The sequence below is a fragment of the Melospiza georgiana genome, chromosome 11 (assembly GCF_028018845.1).
Source record: "Melospiza georgiana isolate bMelGeo1 chromosome 11, bMelGeo1.pri, whole genome shotgun sequence".
In the NCBI taxonomy this organism is placed as follows: Eukaryota; Metazoa; Chordata; class Aves; order Passeriformes; family Passerellidae; genus Melospiza; species Melospiza georgiana.
Window position 1 is genome coordinate 14,033,298 of NC_080440.1, and position 17,324 is coordinate 14,050,621.

The 17,324-nt window shown below is 41.5% G+C and overlaps 1 protein-coding gene across 9 annotated transcripts in view; it reads right to left on the reverse strand.

Moving 5' to 3' along the window:
* CACNA1D (calcium voltage-gated channel subunit alpha1 D) overlaps window positions 1-12,582 on the reverse strand; it is a 169,537-nt gene extending 156,955 nt beyond the window's left edge. For all 9 annotated transcript variants that reach the window (XM_058032083.1, XM_058032086.1, XM_058032085.1 and 6 more), the window contains exons 1-3: window positions 12,498-12,582; window positions 10,080-10,398; window positions 7,567-7,672 (exon numbers count right to left, since the gene is read on the reverse strand). In XM_058032083.1, coding sequence (XP_057888066.1) covers window positions 7,567-7,672; window positions 10,080-10,398; window positions 12,498-12,534 — 462 coding nt within the window. In that variant the 5' untranslated portion in view covers window positions 12,535-12,582. The remainder of the gene's footprint in view (window positions 1-7,566; window positions 7,673-10,079; window positions 10,399-12,497) is intronic.
* Window positions 12,583-17,324: the final 4,742 nt, after the last annotated feature.

Here is a 17,324-nt window from a genome sequence, read left to right on the forward strand (position 1 = left end):
TTTTGAAAGAAAGTAAACACCCATACTCTGCATTATCTAGAGTTTTCAAACAGGGTTTATAGAAAAAATCCAAGTAATATTTAGGGTAATCTGCATTTGGTGTGGCATTAATACATGGCAACATGGAAAACTTCTCAGTACTATGGTGTTCTGTTTTGAGTAAAACTTCCAGAAACAACTTTCAGGGTTTCCTTTAGCATAGCAGCTATTGTCAAGGAACAAAACCATAAGTAGTGTTTTGTTAGGTTTACATACTCAGTATTGGAGTAAACAAGAAATTCACATGCTTTACATAAAGTCAGTAAATTAGTTTTATCACCAGGATTTCTCACGGGTTTTTTCAGAGTGTTTCAAAACCTACTTTTACTCTACTCCAACAGTTTGCATATAAAGTACAAACTTCTCCCACTCATCTAAAATGCTCAATTTATATTTCAATTACAGCTATTTTAATACCAAATCTAACTACTTTCCCCACTGGCCACTCAACTGGTACAGTAACTAATAGGATTGTTCTATGTTGTTAAATTAACAGGTTTACTTTTATTACAATCAGTCTATACTTAAATATTTCACAGGCATATCTTCATCAAGCAGGGAGTAAGGGAAAAAGAGATTGGGGAGTCACTGCTCTCCACATAAAGAAACCCAAAAAATGCATTTTCTCCACCAGTGCAGCACTATTCTGTCTGGGGACTGACTTTAGGCTATAATAGCAGAAGAACTCTTTCTGGTGTGTGCTCTCTCCCCAGGCAGCTTGCCAGCAGTGCACTACCAGCAAACCTCTTTAAGGAGAGACAAGCCCTTAGCAGGAATTCCCCACAGGAACAAGCTTGCAACTTTGAACATGGAAAAAACATTTCCTTTCAAATGAGAGTGATTAAGTACATCTTTTTGTAAGACCTTCTGGTCTGGACAACTGAGAACCTTCTCTCTTGCATATTAAAAAAAAAAAAAAAAAAAAAAAAAAAAAAGTTTTGTCATGTCATTACCTGAAATCTGTAATAAACTGCAGATCTTCACATTCCCTTAAATTCCAAACAGACATTTTAGGATCAGCTACTTCAGCGCAGATTAAGTTTTATTGAGGAGAACAAGGACTCAACTGTGTTATTCCCACACCTCTACAAACCCACATGACCCTTCTGCCAGTTGGAAATTGCCAGTCATCCTGGTCACAGCTTTCCTCTGGGAACGTCCCTCTTCCTACACCAGAGTGAAATAAAATTTCTGTTTCATTCACAGCTAGAGATGAACTTGACACATGCAATTACATTCACCAGAAAAAATTCAAGAGCTATGTCACATTACTGGGGTAGTGCAGCACAGACAGTGCCCAGAAATTACTGCAAGATAAAGTGGGACTAAAACTCTAACTCAGAGTTTTCATCTGTTTTGCAGAGGTGTGCATTACAACACAAAGGGGAAAACAATTCCTAAATTCAAAATCTGCATTGAAAAATCAAAGTAATCCATAACGATTAGTTAATGCATATTACTGACGTTTTGGGCTAACAATAATATTAAACAAAGAATTGAAATAGGAAGATAGGGATGAGTACCAAATTCCAATATTTTTTATAGTCCCCTTGCAGAAATGTCATCTCTTGAGAAATTCTTGCAAATGTGCAAAGGTTACTGATGTACTCTCTCTCACCTAATAACCATGAAATAACTTTATTATTAATTTTCAGAGAGATAAGGCATGTTGTTCTTGTAGTTAAATAGTTATTTCATGGATTTTTGAACAAGAAAATACAAGTCAGGGTATCAATGTACATGAAAAATAGCAAAAAAACATCACCAGAACTATCCCTCAGAGCATTTGCATATAGACAAAAAAAACTGTCCCAAGTCTCCTAATTTTAATGTGTGGGGTTTTTTTTTTTTTCATAAATGACTTTCTCACAGGCCCCTCCTATTCATAACAGACATGTAAATACATTTCACTGACTTGAATCGATGCACAATGTAAAATTCCTATGGTGTATCAGTTACAATTAGATACTTTTTTTTTAAATCTTTTTCAGATGAAACCTAATGATATTTTCTCTTACAACAAATTAATCTGATATCCTTAGTATGGGTAGCTTGGCTAAGTACACATAAGTCATTCTAAGGTCTCCACCATGTTTTCCCAAGCAAAGTGAAGTATTTTCAGTAGAGTCCAAATTATCTTCCATCTTTCCTCAAAAGTTTACTTGGGTGACTTTGATGCCAGCTAACAGGGACATTAGGAGAGCGCATTAGCTAAGAAACCAAAGATAGAAAAATATCAGAAACACAGTATCAAAAAGTTATTTAGATTGGAAGATTTCTCTAAGTGAGCAGAAAGAGAGCCAGGCCTTAAAGACCCTTGAGCTGAAAAAGTAAACATGGCAAAGACAGAAGATAAACACAGATAAATCCTTCTGATACAACATAGAGTACTCAGCAATTAAACAAAAAATCTTTAGAATTATTTACTAAATGAGATTAAAATTTACAGAATTCTACAACTATATTTTCAGATAATCTCCTTATAAAGGACAACTGGGTGCCAGGTAAAAACCAACAACCTTTTCAATGGATGGATTAATTAGTCATGTGGCCCCAGAACTGAATGAGTCATCGAGTTGCTAATGAGATAAGGACAGGAAGCTTGACACCTCTAAGTCAAGAGTTCAACCGGTTCTCCTCAGAGCACTCTCCTGCTGTGCCCTAGATTGAAGGCACAACACTGGCTTTCCTCCTGCTGAAGGGACTCAAAGAGCCCCATAAAGCTCCTTACAGAGGAAATCTTGGCCTGAAAGTAGGACACAAACATTGCCTTTCTCTTGCAGTGTCCCCCACCAAGGCTCTCCCAGCCCTTGGGATAAAGAAGAGGCATCCAGGACCATCAGCACTGCCCTGCTCTGCAAGCACAGCCTGAGACACATGGCCTCACTCAGAGGCTTCCCCACAAACAGCAGCACTCAGACAAGGCTGAAAAATCCTGTTATCAGGGGTTCAGAGACTTGTCATTAACATTAGGGGCCCTTTGTGCACTACAGGCAAGTTCTTTATTTCTTTATTCATGGGACTTTGCCAGCTTGCTGTCACTGACACAGCTGGGTCTCCCACCCCTGACTCTGCTGCCAGTCTCAAGCAGAACAGCGTCACCACACCAGCCTTGGGGGTCTAGGCACAAGAGATGCAGCGCTATCAAAAATTCAACTCAAACTTCAGGGGTATCATTTCCAGCTGCTCTGGATGGATGGATGTCTTGTGACTGTTCATATTTACTTATTAAAAGGAAGGAAAGAAAAAGAATAACCAGCAATGTCTTGACCATGGCCAAAATCCATTGTAGGGTGCTGGTCTGCCTGCACATGATAAAGAAAGAAGCCCAGTGCAAGCTGGGCAATGGAAAAGGCAGCAGGAGGCAAAGCACAGAACAGAACATGGGACAGCAGGATGACACCAGGAAGACAAATTGAGGTGGGAGAAGGAGATAGAGAAAAGCATGCTGCACAAGAGGACAAACAGAAGAGAAAACACAGAGGGAAGCCAGAGGGTAGAGGCAAAAGATAACAAGAAAGAAATGAGTGGGAAGCTAAAGACAAAAGACACGAAGGGAATAACATAGCACAGATGAGGAATAAAGGAAAAGACAGAAACAGAAATAAAATATATATATACAGGAAGCCCTTTCTGCTAGAAACTGCTTCTTATCAAGCTCAGACAAGAAACACTTCCAAAAAGAAGAGCTCAATTAAGCATGGAAAGTTCAGATCACCTGAAACTGCTGAAAGCAGATGAAAGAAACTACCTTAAATTATGAAGCAGGATTTCATCCCAAAGTACATTGCCCCTGCTCTGCTCTAACAGAAAACTTCTCAGTTCCATAATACTTTCACCCATCTACCTGGAGGGCCCACTTCTGTCAGTACATTCAATGATTAGAGACTAATTACTGATGAAATAGAATTCAGGCTTAAGTTCATCAGTCTGTGCTGCAGTCCATGCAATATACACAGCCAGGAGAGAACTACTCCAGTTAAAATACAGAAAAGAGGATCCCTTCCTCCTGCCTCTCCTGGCACACATCAAAGACACATCAAGGTGTTTTAGACAAAGGATGACACAAATTTTCCCTTAGAACACAGGGCTGTAACCCTTGGCAAGTGGTCAAGCACAGCCCAGTCTGAATTTGATTCTGCACTTCTGCTTTGTTTGAATGCATTGTTTTGTATCACTCACTACTCACACCTCTGGCCTGACAGAGGGTAAGGAGGACCATGAATCCCCTGAGCAAGGAGATAACTGTAGTGCACCCTTTATCCCAGAAACAGGTAAAAAGCTCAAACACAACCCAGAATTTGTGCACTCAAAACACAAAAAGACATACCAGAAAAAAAAAAAAATAAAGGAAGGGTCTCTTCTTCCTACATCATTGCTTACCATTACCATCTGCTTAATTCAGTCACCAATATACTGAAAAAACCTTTTCTTGCTTCCCTAAATTATCATAAATACCACATAGCATGCTGCTGGCTCTGTCACAAAAACATCAGTAATCACAGCTTGCAAATCAAAGACAAGTGACCAACACAGAAACACACAGTGGAACCATCCCTGCACCATCAGTTTTCTATAAATAGTCTACTAGTTCCAAAAGAAAGGGTTTGGAACCCTCTCACAGACCTCTATCTTAAGATATTTAGGATTAAAGATAGATTCATTTCCAAGAATAAATGATACCCAAGATACAGCCTATTTTCAAAAAATACATAAGTATGTATTTGATTCACTATTTGTCTTAAGACACATATACCTGTTTCTTACAATGTTTGTTATATATTTGGTTATAAAATTCATGTTTCCATTACTACTGCAAGGTATAAGTGACTTTGTGTTGGAGGCATCAATGAGAAAGGGAGAACGTGGCTCACACAACCAGTTTGGGTGGTTGATACAGGGTCAGTGTTCCACTGGCTCAGCCACAGGCAAAGACAGACCCAGAAACCCTCTCAGGATTCCTTCACAAGTCTTGGAAATTCCATCATACAGGCTCTGCCTTCTACCTCCCACCACTGAGAGGTGGGAGCACCTGCTCTGCACATACATCCTTGCACTGAGGTCACCACTGCAAACTTTCCAAGTCATAAAAAAAGGATGAACACTTGGCCTGATCAAATTCTCACATACTTACCTTCTCGTGAGCCCAACCAGAAATGAACAAGTTTACATTTCTAGTTCCCATTTACCAGTGTTCCACTGGTTTTTCCTGAGGCTGATTACAAATTTTGTCTATTTCGTATTCATAGAAAACCCTCACTTGTATAAACACTTCATTTTTCTGTTTACAAATTAAAAAAAAAAAAAGCCAGTTCAGCTAGCTGATGGAAATCAATTCATCTATTCAATTCAATAGTAGCAGCATTGAGAGAACCAAGCTAGATATAATATCCATATGCAAACTAAAATTTATGAAGATGAACTTGAATTAGAGCCAAAGGGGCGGCTCCTAGCAAGACCAAGGGAGCCAAAATCCTGCCAAAGGTTCAATGATGATTAATATTTGGTCTGTTCACAAACCAGAGGAAAGGTCTGAACATTATTAACAGAATAATCCCTGCTCCCATTGTGAGACATTCCTCTCTCCAGCACTTATTGACACAAGCACCTCAAGCAGCAGGAAACACAGGATCCAGCAGGCTCCCAAGCAAGCCTGAAGATTTCTCACTCAGCTCTTCTCCTGTATTCCCTCATAGTGCACTGGAATCCACACTAACCAAGGAAAATTGTCAGTGAAATTCCAGAGGAGAGGCATGGACCCAGACCACTGGGTAACATATTTCATGGTAGAGAACCCCAACCATAGGAAAAGCCAATGCTGCTCATTCCAGAACTATTTATTTTATTAGATTGAACACACAGGATATGTCTGTGCGCTCCCTTATTGAGTTTAAATCTGTCCCAGCAGCTCAAAGTACATAGCCAGTATACATTCTGCTCTTTGAGCAAACTTAGGGGAATGACTCAACTACAGGATAAACAGGATGCAAATTTAAATGACAATTTGAGATCACTTAATGGCCAACTAAACTTTACATACATATAATTGGAGGGGTTCAAGAGCCCTTTTACTTAAAATAGATAAGGTTTAAGAATCTCTTACTAAAAGAAAAAAACAAAAGACACCAATTATTATTCCTTAGACTAGCCTGGCCACATCAAATAAAAAAAGAGAAATCAGCAGGGATAAAAATGTCTATTTTCTTTCTAAATATTAGCACATTGTAGAATTGAAATTGGCTCAGAAACACCAGACAGTAACCTAACAAAACTAATGCTAGAAACATTTTTCAAAATTATTAGCCTCTGACACAAGTAACTACTTTACCCTTTTCATGTAATGCTTTCTGAAATTAGTTATTAGCAGATCTTGGGGTGGACTGACAGCTATGGAGATTTGTGCCCTGAATTTCTCAGGGGAAAAAAAGAAAATCTGTTGGTTGGCTGGATACACAGCTGCATAACTCTTCCTTTACACTGACCTGAATTATTCTGCCTTTCATCAGCAATTTTCATTGTCCATATTTACTTAATTGCAATTAAAAAGTCATCTGCACAAAATCATTACTTTTAGAAAAATAAACATACCACAAATCACCCAAACAAGTTCATAAAATAGAAGACCTCATATCAACCCCAATTTTCCAGGTAAATGAATACAAAATTATATCTACTTCTTGGTACCCACTTCTTTATTTCATGAACTTCTTTCCCATCCAAAAAGTCACATGCAGATTATGAGTACACAAAACCACTCTACTATTTCAAGATGGAGTTTAATATAAACAACAAAATCATTACATGTAATTCAATATTACCCTTGACAGCCTTTGTAAGTTTTAGAGAATTAAAAAAAAAAAAAAATTCCATTTTATCTTTTTATCTTTTCAAGTACAACCCTAGTATACTATTTTCAACCAAAGAAATGCATCTCTACATACCACTTACTGCAACACCATCCCTTTATTGAAAGATCATTTATACCAGCAGTGATTGCTTTGAAAATTCACATTTATGTTCCTATCACTTTAAAATGTATTAATGCAAAATCTCCCACCATCCTCTCATCAAAAATTAAAATACCCAGTAAAATAAACAGCCAAATAACACCATTAAAAACTGCAAACAGAGCAGACAAGTGCACTAGGAAAGGCAGCAAACCTTCAAGTCTGAAACAAGTGTCAGAAACAGTAACAGCTAGTCAATATATGTAAGTAATCAATATAAGCAATGGAAACAAATTAAAACTTTTTTGCCACACAAATATATAGACATACACAGCATATCAATGCACATTTCTTTCCAAAGATTTATACTAATAAAGGACCTAATTTTAAACAAATGACAAAGTAACAGTTAATACTGGGGGGGGACGACACACACAAAGCAATTTCAAACACATTTTGTATAATACTATACACTAATATCTTTTGCTGGAATCACCTATATTTGGTGCAATCTCAAATACTAGCAGTTAATCACATTAAAAGCACAGCAAACAAAAAATAAAAATTCAAGATTACTTACCAAATTATGATTAGTTGAATTAGAATCATCTTCTGGGAATGGGATGTAAACAGCTAAGGCCACACAATTGGCAAAAATAGACAGTAGTATAAATATGTCAAATGGTCTGGAAAATCTCGTTAAGGAACTCATGACTTATGAGTATCTGCAAACTTTTAAGTCTAGTTCTCCATTCCAGCATCAACAATGGTAAAGCTTTAAGGCAATCTTTTGACTGATAACTCTGACAAACACTCCATCACCTTTAGTTATAGCACTATATATACCATATTATTTTCCATCACAATGATCCTTCAACGTCCTCTTCCTTTTGAAAAGAGTGAAAACTATTACTCATGCTGTCACAGAGCACTTTACATTAAATTCCAAAGATGAATATCATTATCCACTCTCAAATCTACATGCAGGTCATCATAATGGGCAAGGAATACTCATGGAGCTGTTCTGTCCTCATATAAAGGTTTCATAAATATACATTTGTCCAAAGGAGGAAAACCATTAGAAATCCAGTTCATAGCAGGATATGGGAAAGATTCCCAGAACACCGCAACTGTTCTCTTACAGGAGAGCTAGAAAGCTGTGCAATTGACACAGGAAAGTTCTGAGCCACTCCATGTCTCTGACAGTTGCATTTCTGAATCCTGGCTTTGGCCAAGACAGATGAAAGTTTAGGTGAGTTGAGTAGAAAATAGAATATAATAGAAATAGAATAGGGCTGGCTTGGCAGCCACACAAAGAGAGGCTACAGACTTCCACGCTGACAACAGCATGGACTGCAGCTCTGCTTTCTATACTAGGGCTGGACAAGAGCAGTGGGAACCTGGAGATTCCTTCTGTCTTCCAGGAAAATATGTCTTCCTTTTCTTAAAATTCATGCATATGAAGTTCATCCTTCAGTTCATAATTGATTTTCCTTTCTCACAGGATATTTTATTGTTCTCAATGACCAGAAACATGGAGGTACCAAGATGAGCCTATCTGTGGGAGCTTGGAAAAGATGTGCTTGGACCTCAGCTACAATTTTTGGCATCCTTTGATGCACAACTTCTGGATACATTTCCATAAGAGTCCAATAAAGGACTGGGGTAAGAGTACTAAATATATTCAAAAGCATATTTTTGCCAGTTTAAAAAGTTCCCTGGGAAAAAAGAGGGCGGGGGAAAGGTCTGACAAAGCCCATACGTCCTATAAGATGTGTTACATTTTGTTTGCTGGCCTATTAAAAGTTTGTCACCTTGAGGGCCACTTTTATGTCTACAAAGCAGATCAACATGAACAGCTGCTACATTGTGTACAAAATAAAGTTACAACATCATTTTCCAGACTGGATACCATCACAAGACTGACAACCTTGTTTTATGATGTGGTGCTGCTGGGACAAATTCTCGCTGAGTTATTCCACTCCAGATCCATAGTAATTTCATTTACCTGACCTTAGCCAAGGAGAGGCCAATTTACTGAAATTAGTTGGACTTCTACCAGTTTAAATGAAAGAAGAAGCCATTTCACTATCTTTAATTTGCAATTGAATTTTGTACAAAGAACTGAGAAGCACCAACCCCATAAATGAGTAACAGCTCTTATTGCCAGGTTGGCTGTTCTGTTTATAGTAACAAATTGAGTTTTACTTCAGTAATCTACTGTCTTGAACAGCTGTTTCCCATTACAGGGATGTTGCCATGGCTAATATGCTAACATTTTTCTCCTTGTACCCCAGCAAAACTATTTTCTATTTCAAAGCTTTTCTTGGTAATTAAATAATATACTAAACCATCACGCTATCCATTCTGCCAGAGAAATGCACATATTTCCACATCATAACCACTGAACTAAAGGACTTCCCGTCACACAGGTCATCATGAACACAAGGCAGCATCTCTGCTCTCCCACCTAGATGAACATGCTTCCAAATATGTTTGGTGGTTGACATAAGTTGTACAAGCTCAGAGGATTATTATATTTACGACACTTGTGTGTATTTAAAACATTTCCTTGGCTTAAGTAAAAATCTTCCCTACGTTTAGTATGGGGAAAACAATCTTTTTAAATGATTTCTACATCTGACTCATTTGCCCTAATGGCAGTACCCCAAATTGCAATATGGAAGATATAGGTTTGACATCTTTGGCCATCTCCCTAACACTGAATGGCTAAGTACATTCCCATTCTTCCTTATTTGGAAAGGCAAAAAATGCAATGCAGAGATTTGCTGGAATGTGATGTTAGCTTGAAAATGTTCCCCCAACTTCTCCCAGAACAGCTATGAGTTCTCCTCTGACTCCAAGCTGCCTACTTAAGTAAATGATATTCTGTGTCAACATGACACAAGAGACTATCTTTAACAGCAACTGAAGCCAAACTAACTCCCATTGACATTAATGACAGTTACCCACACATACAAGTGATGTAACATGCAAGTTGTGATGCTCCAAGAGATCCTGTGAAACAATCCCCTTTACATGATCAGTAAATGTAAGAAAATAATTTAAAAAGCCAACTGCAAGAAAGGATACTTCCATTCTACTAGACTAATGCAGGCTCTTCGTATTGGATTGTTGAGGGATAAACAGAAAAGGGCACGGGGTGGCCGACTATTGGATGTGTTACCCTGTTTTTTGCTCTTGGCATATTGCTGGCGTTTTCTTTGGGACAGAGATCCTACAGGCTGGGCTGTGGTGGTACTCATGTTTTGGGCAGCCTTTGCTTGTCTAGCAGCATCGATTGCAGCTTGCCAAGATAGAACAGTTTGCTTGGATGGTGCTGAACTGTTTGACTGAATAGCTGGTCCGTCACCAGGGAGAGGAATCCTGGTGCTGCTTGCATAGTTCACCTCTGTGGGACAAAAGAAAAAAGTACTTGGTTATAATTGCTTTACACTAAAATGGGTCTAACCCAAAAAGATTCTTCTAAGATCTCCTAGCAGTGTGATGTTTGCATTACATACACAGATACATATGCATACACTAGTGCTGTGGTATATGCAATTGAACAGTAGAAAATAGGCTCAGGAATCAGTTTTACAACTTCAGGACTGATGTAAGTATTGACACACAAACACTTCTCATTTTGATTCTTCCACTTACAATGCCTTTTTCTAAGTGGAAGGAAGCCTTCCTGTCCTGGTGTTTATTCAGTAAACCGTACCTACCCTTTAGGATCAAGTTTGCTGTAGCACCTTCTCATTTACTACTCTCTCAATTTATTTTGGTCAAAAGAATAGTTGTTCCAAATTCTTACACATTGTTCAATTAAGAATAAGCAGCAAGGTAGAGGGGGAAGTTCTGTAAGCAAGTTAAATCTTGCCCTGCTTTGCATTCTCAAAGAAAAATGCGTGGATGCCTCCCACGAGCGAAGATCCAATACTGTCTGTGATAAACACGTTCACAAAGCTCTGCTGTCTTGTGCACAAGGAATCACAACCACGGACCCATTGTAGAAGGATAAGCTCTGGTTTTGTAAAAGGATGCTGTTTGGTTTTGCCCCTTCGTGAGAATTTAAAAAATAAACTGCACCTTCCAAATAATAATCTAGTGCTCTTTATGCAGATGACAGCAAAGAGGCAAAACACCACCTCCTCGCAAGGATCCTTCCTCGCGAGCTCTTTGACTAGCGCAACAGTCTACTCCTACATGCACCTGTAGGAAGGAGAGGCTCCTGAGTGCGATTCAAAACTTGATGCCTGGGTGGGGAAAAAAAATGGAGGAACGGCACAATATACGTGCTGGGAATTCGGGCTGGCAAAAGAGATGATGTGAAACGGATCTACCCAGGCAGGGGAGGAAAGATCGCTCCCCGTCAAGCAGCGGAGAGGCAGGGAAAGCGCAGCCCTCCCGCCCCAGACGGGGGGCACCGACCACGGGAGCGCCGCGAACGCGCCTGGACGCGGCCGAGGCCGGCGCCGGCCCCCGCTCCGGGGGCGCGGGAGCCCTAAGATGGCTCCCCGGGATGGCGGCGGGGAGTGGGGGGGTCACGGCGGGGCCCCCACGGAGCTCGCGGGGAGCGGCCCCGGCGCGGCGAGCGCTGGCCAGCGGCGGCGCATCAACAGCTGGGTGACACGGGGGCAGAGCCGCCGCGGGGGCAAAGGTGGCACGGCTACCTCCAACATTTTCCCAAAGCATCCCTGCTTCCCCTCCCGCCCCCCCCCCTTTTTTTTTTTCCCTCCCCCAGATATAAATGCAATGGCACAGCCATCTCCCCCGCCTTCCGCCTGCCCTTCGGGATGCCATGAAACGTGGCTCGGCGCAAATAAACCACCCACCTACTCATCTATCTATACAGCCATCGTCTTTTTAAATGGATGCTCGAAAGGGAAACAAAGCCCGGGTGACTGCGTTCCTCGGGGGCAACACAAACTTGCTGCTGATTGAGGAGGGAGGAATCATTTATAAACAACAGCGGGGGCTGTGGCAGCGCCGGAGCCCGTCGGCGGAGCGGATTAGCGGCGCGGAGCCCCGCGTCTCGCCCCCGTGCGCCCCGCCGGGCAGGGGCCGAGCGCATCGCGCCCGCCGCCCTGCCCTCGGCCCCGCCGCCCTCCCGCCCGGCGCGGGGCAGCCCCCGGGAGCCGCAGCTCCGGGCAGGCTCAGCCCCAGGTACACACGGATGAGGCAAACGCAGCCCCAGCCGCGTCCTCCCGCAGCTGATATTAATGGCCCCAGGACAAGGGACAGACGCGCATAAATGCACTCGCACGCTGGTCACACGCCGAGGGCAGCACCTTGTCCCGCCTTCGCCACATCCCCTGCCCTTCGCGGTCCCTCCTCGAACACAGCCGCTCATTCCTTTCCCTTCCCAAACCGACCCCATCCTCAACCCCTTCCCTAATCCCCCCGATCCCCGACTCCCAAATCCCTCAGAAATCCTCCCCCGCCCCCACCCTCCCCTCAGCCCCAAGCACGCCGCTGCCCTTGGTGGGCGCCCCGGTCGGCTCTTACCTTCAGGGTGCTGCTCGGGCTGCGGCTGCTGGTGCATTTTTCTCACTTTCTCCAGCGTGTGAGAGGAAAATGAAAAAAGAAAAAAGGGCAGAGACGCCCCCCAACCCCACCCCGAGCCAGGTGCGCGCTGCCCCTGCGCTACCCGCTACCCGACCCCCATGGTAGTGACTAGAGACGTGCGAGGGGCTGCCGCTGCTCCTCCTCCTCCTGCCGCTGCTGCTTCGCCGCTGCCAAATCCCTCAGAGTTTGGGCCAACATGACACTCACATCCGGGTGACACGGGATCTCTCCATCCCTAGCAACCCGGCTGCTGCTGCCGCCGCCGGCTCCTCGGTCCCCTCCCGCCGCTGCCGCCTGCTCCCCGGTCCCCCTCCTCCCGCCGCCGCCTGCTCCGCCTCGGCCCCCTCCTCCCGCCGCCGCTCGCTCGCTCGCTCGCAGTCCCCCTCCTCCCGCCGCCGCGGGCTTTAACTCCCTCGCTGCTGCCACCGCCGGCACCGACACCTGCTGCTGCGGCCGGGCGGGGGCGCGGGCCCGCTCCGACCGCCCGCAGCTCCGGCACCGCCGACAGACCCGCGCCCGCCGCCGCCTGAGCCCCGCCAGCGCCGCACCTGCTCCCGGGGCCGCCGTCCTTCTCAGCCCCCTGCCCAGGGCACCGACCGCGGCTTTAGCGTCTCCCTGTCCCCGTGTCCCCGCTCCTGGCGGCTCAGGGCTCCCCGGCCGCTCCCTCTGCCCTCACCTCCAGGAAAACTCCCGAGTTATCCCATCGCCGAGCACTCCGCTGACCTGTTGAAATGCCCTCATTCTGACTTCAAGCTAATATAGGATCTTCAAAGTTTATCCAGATAAATAAATTGACTTGGGGGAAAAATTCTTTTGGGGGAAGGTAACTTTGGCGTTACCTTCCACTGCAGAACCCTCCAACATTCGTTTTGATTTTGTCTCATTGGTAGTGGAGCTACCCCAGAAGCGCCGTGTCTGGAGGGACTGTGAGCTGCTACCACAAAGGAGCAAACTCGGGACAGCCACCTTCCCTGACGGCAAGGCACTGCTTCAATCACAACAAAAAGTGAATAATGAAGTCCCGTAAGAATTATAAGACATAAATTCCAATTTGAAACAGAACTGATCCTTCAAAATTATGGCTTGTTTTCTCTGCAATGAACATTTCCCCATATTTTTAAAGAGTATTTCAAGCCACAGTCAAACTCGGTGGGTGTGAACCCTTATATTAGACAAAAAGCATTAAGAAAACTTTTCCATTAAACTATTTTTACTACACCTTTCCTCTCCCACTTTTGTATTCATGTGCCTACCCACTCTTTCATCCATTCTTCATCCACAACTATCTCCATCTAATTAATAATAAATAACATCTACAAACAGTAATTAGAAGATGAGCAATAAAACCTTAATACTGCTGATATTCCCCAGGGATCCAGTGAAGAATGCCCAACCAGCAGCTTTATAAGAAGCTCTCCGTTAGGTAGTGCTCATCCTTTTTGGCTTTACCTTTGTTAATTGAAGAATTAAAAAAAAAAATAGCAGCAAGGCTGATTGGGAGAGCAGCCTTCCACAGATGCTTCCTTTTTGCAATTTTCTGACCTGAGCGGCTCAGCTGTTGCAGGTTTGGTTGATTTGGGATGGCACCACACCCTCTCACAGGTGTCATTACAGTGCAGGTGTTTCCAGTTTAAACAATCTTAACGTACTTAGGTACTTGCCTTACATGTCCAGAAATTAACTAGGACTTCTCAACAGCCAGATATTTATGCTTGGTAGATTTTTCAAAAGTATCTAAATCAAGATTAGTTGCCTAACAACCACTGCAGGCACTGAAGAAAGCACCTCATGTGCTTAGCAGGAGTCAGTGCCTAACCCAAGTACCTAAGAAGTATCCTGGCAAAGCTGGACTCCAGCATCCAAATAATTTTTTTTAGTTAGGCTCATTAATTTAAGCACTGAGGCACTACTGAGAAATTCACATCTGCTAAGGTTTAGGGCTAACACAAACAAAAACATCTCCAACAAAACTGCTTCCCTTGCAAATGTTTTCATAAATTTCCTGATTTTGGCCTCACCAATGTCTATTTTCTAACCCCCAGTCCTTATAATGACCACAGCAATATGTACTGAAAGCTACCAAATACTCCTCAAAATCAATAAAACCATTAAACAGAGAAAAAAATTTCACAGTTGGTCCAAACTTGTAAGCATGTAGTTGTGCACATTTCAAAAGCTAACTGTCCCTTTATTGCTAGATCAAATTACCTACTATATTTTCAAATCAAAATTAGAGCTAAAAAGAAAATGCAAGTCTGTTTAGAAACTTTTGAGGAAGTATTCAGGAACACTGATAGTCTTTAATTACAAAAGTGCTAATTACTGAAGCCATCAATTCTTCTCTGAACAGTTTTCCTTTCTTCTAGAAACTGGTGTCCAGTTGTTTCTCTAGTATTGCTTCACTTTTCTGTCACTTTGATATTGGTTACTCACTCCTGAATGAAATGGCAAGCATTCTGTGGATGTTTTAGAGTATGTCCCAGCTACTATAACAAGTGATGACAGTTTGAATGGAAATAACATTGTCCAGAAAAGAAAGAAATATGGATGTTCCCATGTGTCATACCTCTGTGCCACACCATACTCAGTGCACTTCATTTCTATGTTACAGATTGGTAGAGCAGGGAGTAGATATATTCAATATTATAATACATTTATTGCAGATTTCCAGCTAAATAACCATCATTCCCCTCTTGATAATATTTACTGCTTCTCAGGGATTTATTCTGTGTAAGGGAAAGAGGCAGATGAAGAAACTGACTCAGGGGTATCATAGAGAGCCCATTAAGAATTTTGGGGTGCTGTGCAGAAGGATAAACCTGCTTAAGCAAAACTTCAGCCACTATGAACTGCTGGAGTGGAGCACAGCAATGCTGTGAAGGAGATCATTGCAGGAAGCAAAACCAAATCCAGTTGCAATGCATGTGGGAGGAACTTACGTCACCAATATGTAATTTTATAAAAAATGGGAAGCTGCAGAAGTGGCCTCATCCTTAACAAGGGAGGGATTCTCACTCATGCAGGTTAATCCATCATTAATTCTAATAGTCCAGCTGAAGTTATTACTATCCTAATATATACTAAACTATTACTATCCTTATTCATGTGAGGAATATTTTAAGGAAACATGGCTATGTTGCAAACAAGGATTTGCAGGATTAATTCTTGTCCATGTTATACATTTCCTTTTAATTTTGTATATATTTTCATGTGTAGGCTCTCTTCTTGTCTAAAGACTTATATTTTCATTCTACTCATCTAAAGTATGATGGAGCTACAGTTTGAATTTGAAGATTTAGTTCAATTTTTTATCTAAAAAAGACCATGATGAAATTTAAATATGTTCATATATTGTTTATGTCAGATCAGTGAATATCACCTTTCTGATGTCACTGTGAGTAAGAGTGACTCTTTAAAGAACTTAAAATAGCACATTGTTATTGTGGATGTAATTTACATAGAAAAATAGAAAAAGTACAGACTTCTGAAAAACCATTAACTTGGATCTCAAAAGTAGATAAAAATGTACATAAATGGATTTTAAAATACATTAATCCACTATAGGATAAAAATGATGAGAGGGAGGCTTAATTGTCCATGTTATTGACCTTATCCACACTTGAGATTTAATAGGTAAAAGAACTTCCAAGAGGATAAAATGCTGAATTTTTATATGTCCTCTGCAAGAATATTCTTTTATGGTTTTGCATCACTGGGTTTTTTACTAATTTGCATGAGCAACGTATCCTGATACTAAGCATAATTTTTATTTTCTTCTCTCCTATTTAGCACTTGAAAAAAAAATAATTCCAGATACAAGAAACCTACCACACTGAGGTCTTGCCATGAAATCATTTGCATATAACCTCACCAGAAATACAAATTTTTGAAAGGTGAATATAAATGAAGTAAGACTACTTCAGTCTAGCTGGAGATTTAGCTCTATATTTTATGAAAAAATCTCATTGTAAAAATTTGTACAAAGACAAGGAGAGTGAGAGGGAGTGAGGGAGAAGGGAAAGAAGGAGGGAAGGCAGCAGGGTGCATGGGCAATGCTCTTTTCATTTGTTTGCCTGAGCTGAAGCTTCAAGTGGATTAAAGAAATGGATGATGCTCTCCAGCATGGCTCACCAACTCAACAAAAGTCCAATTTATTTTGTCCATCCCCTCTGCAGAAGTTCATAGAATGGTACCCAGATAGCAAGGAACAACTGCAAACATGATTTTGAATTAAACATTCCTTTTATATATGTCTATAAAAGACATATAGTCTGCAACTATATTGTTCATTATCTCTATATGCAAGTATAAACAGTGTAATCTGCTCTGAACACAATGAAATCTGTCAAATTTAAAATCCAGTTGGACTTTTTCAAAACAAATTACTAAGAATGTAATGAAATGTGTTTTCCTGACTAATTAGATTCTTTGGCTTTGTGTGGCTTCAATTAGGATGCTATTACTCAGCAACACAGTTTATATTCTTCCAGCAGCTCCCTCTTTTAGCTGCAGCTCTTCACTATTTTCAGTGTCTACCATATCTTTTCACCAACTTCTTTTGACTGAAAATACAGCTAATTAAAAGTTGCTCAATATTCTGTTGTTCTTTATCTCAAAGTTTCGTTTCCTAGATGTCAAAAATGAAAAAAATCATCTTCTCCTTGTTCCTCTCTGATCTACAGTCATGGGTTGTCCTCACATTTTTCTCCAGGGATCCCCTGCTATTAATAAATACTTTCCACTCCATGTGTTATATCCACCTTCCAG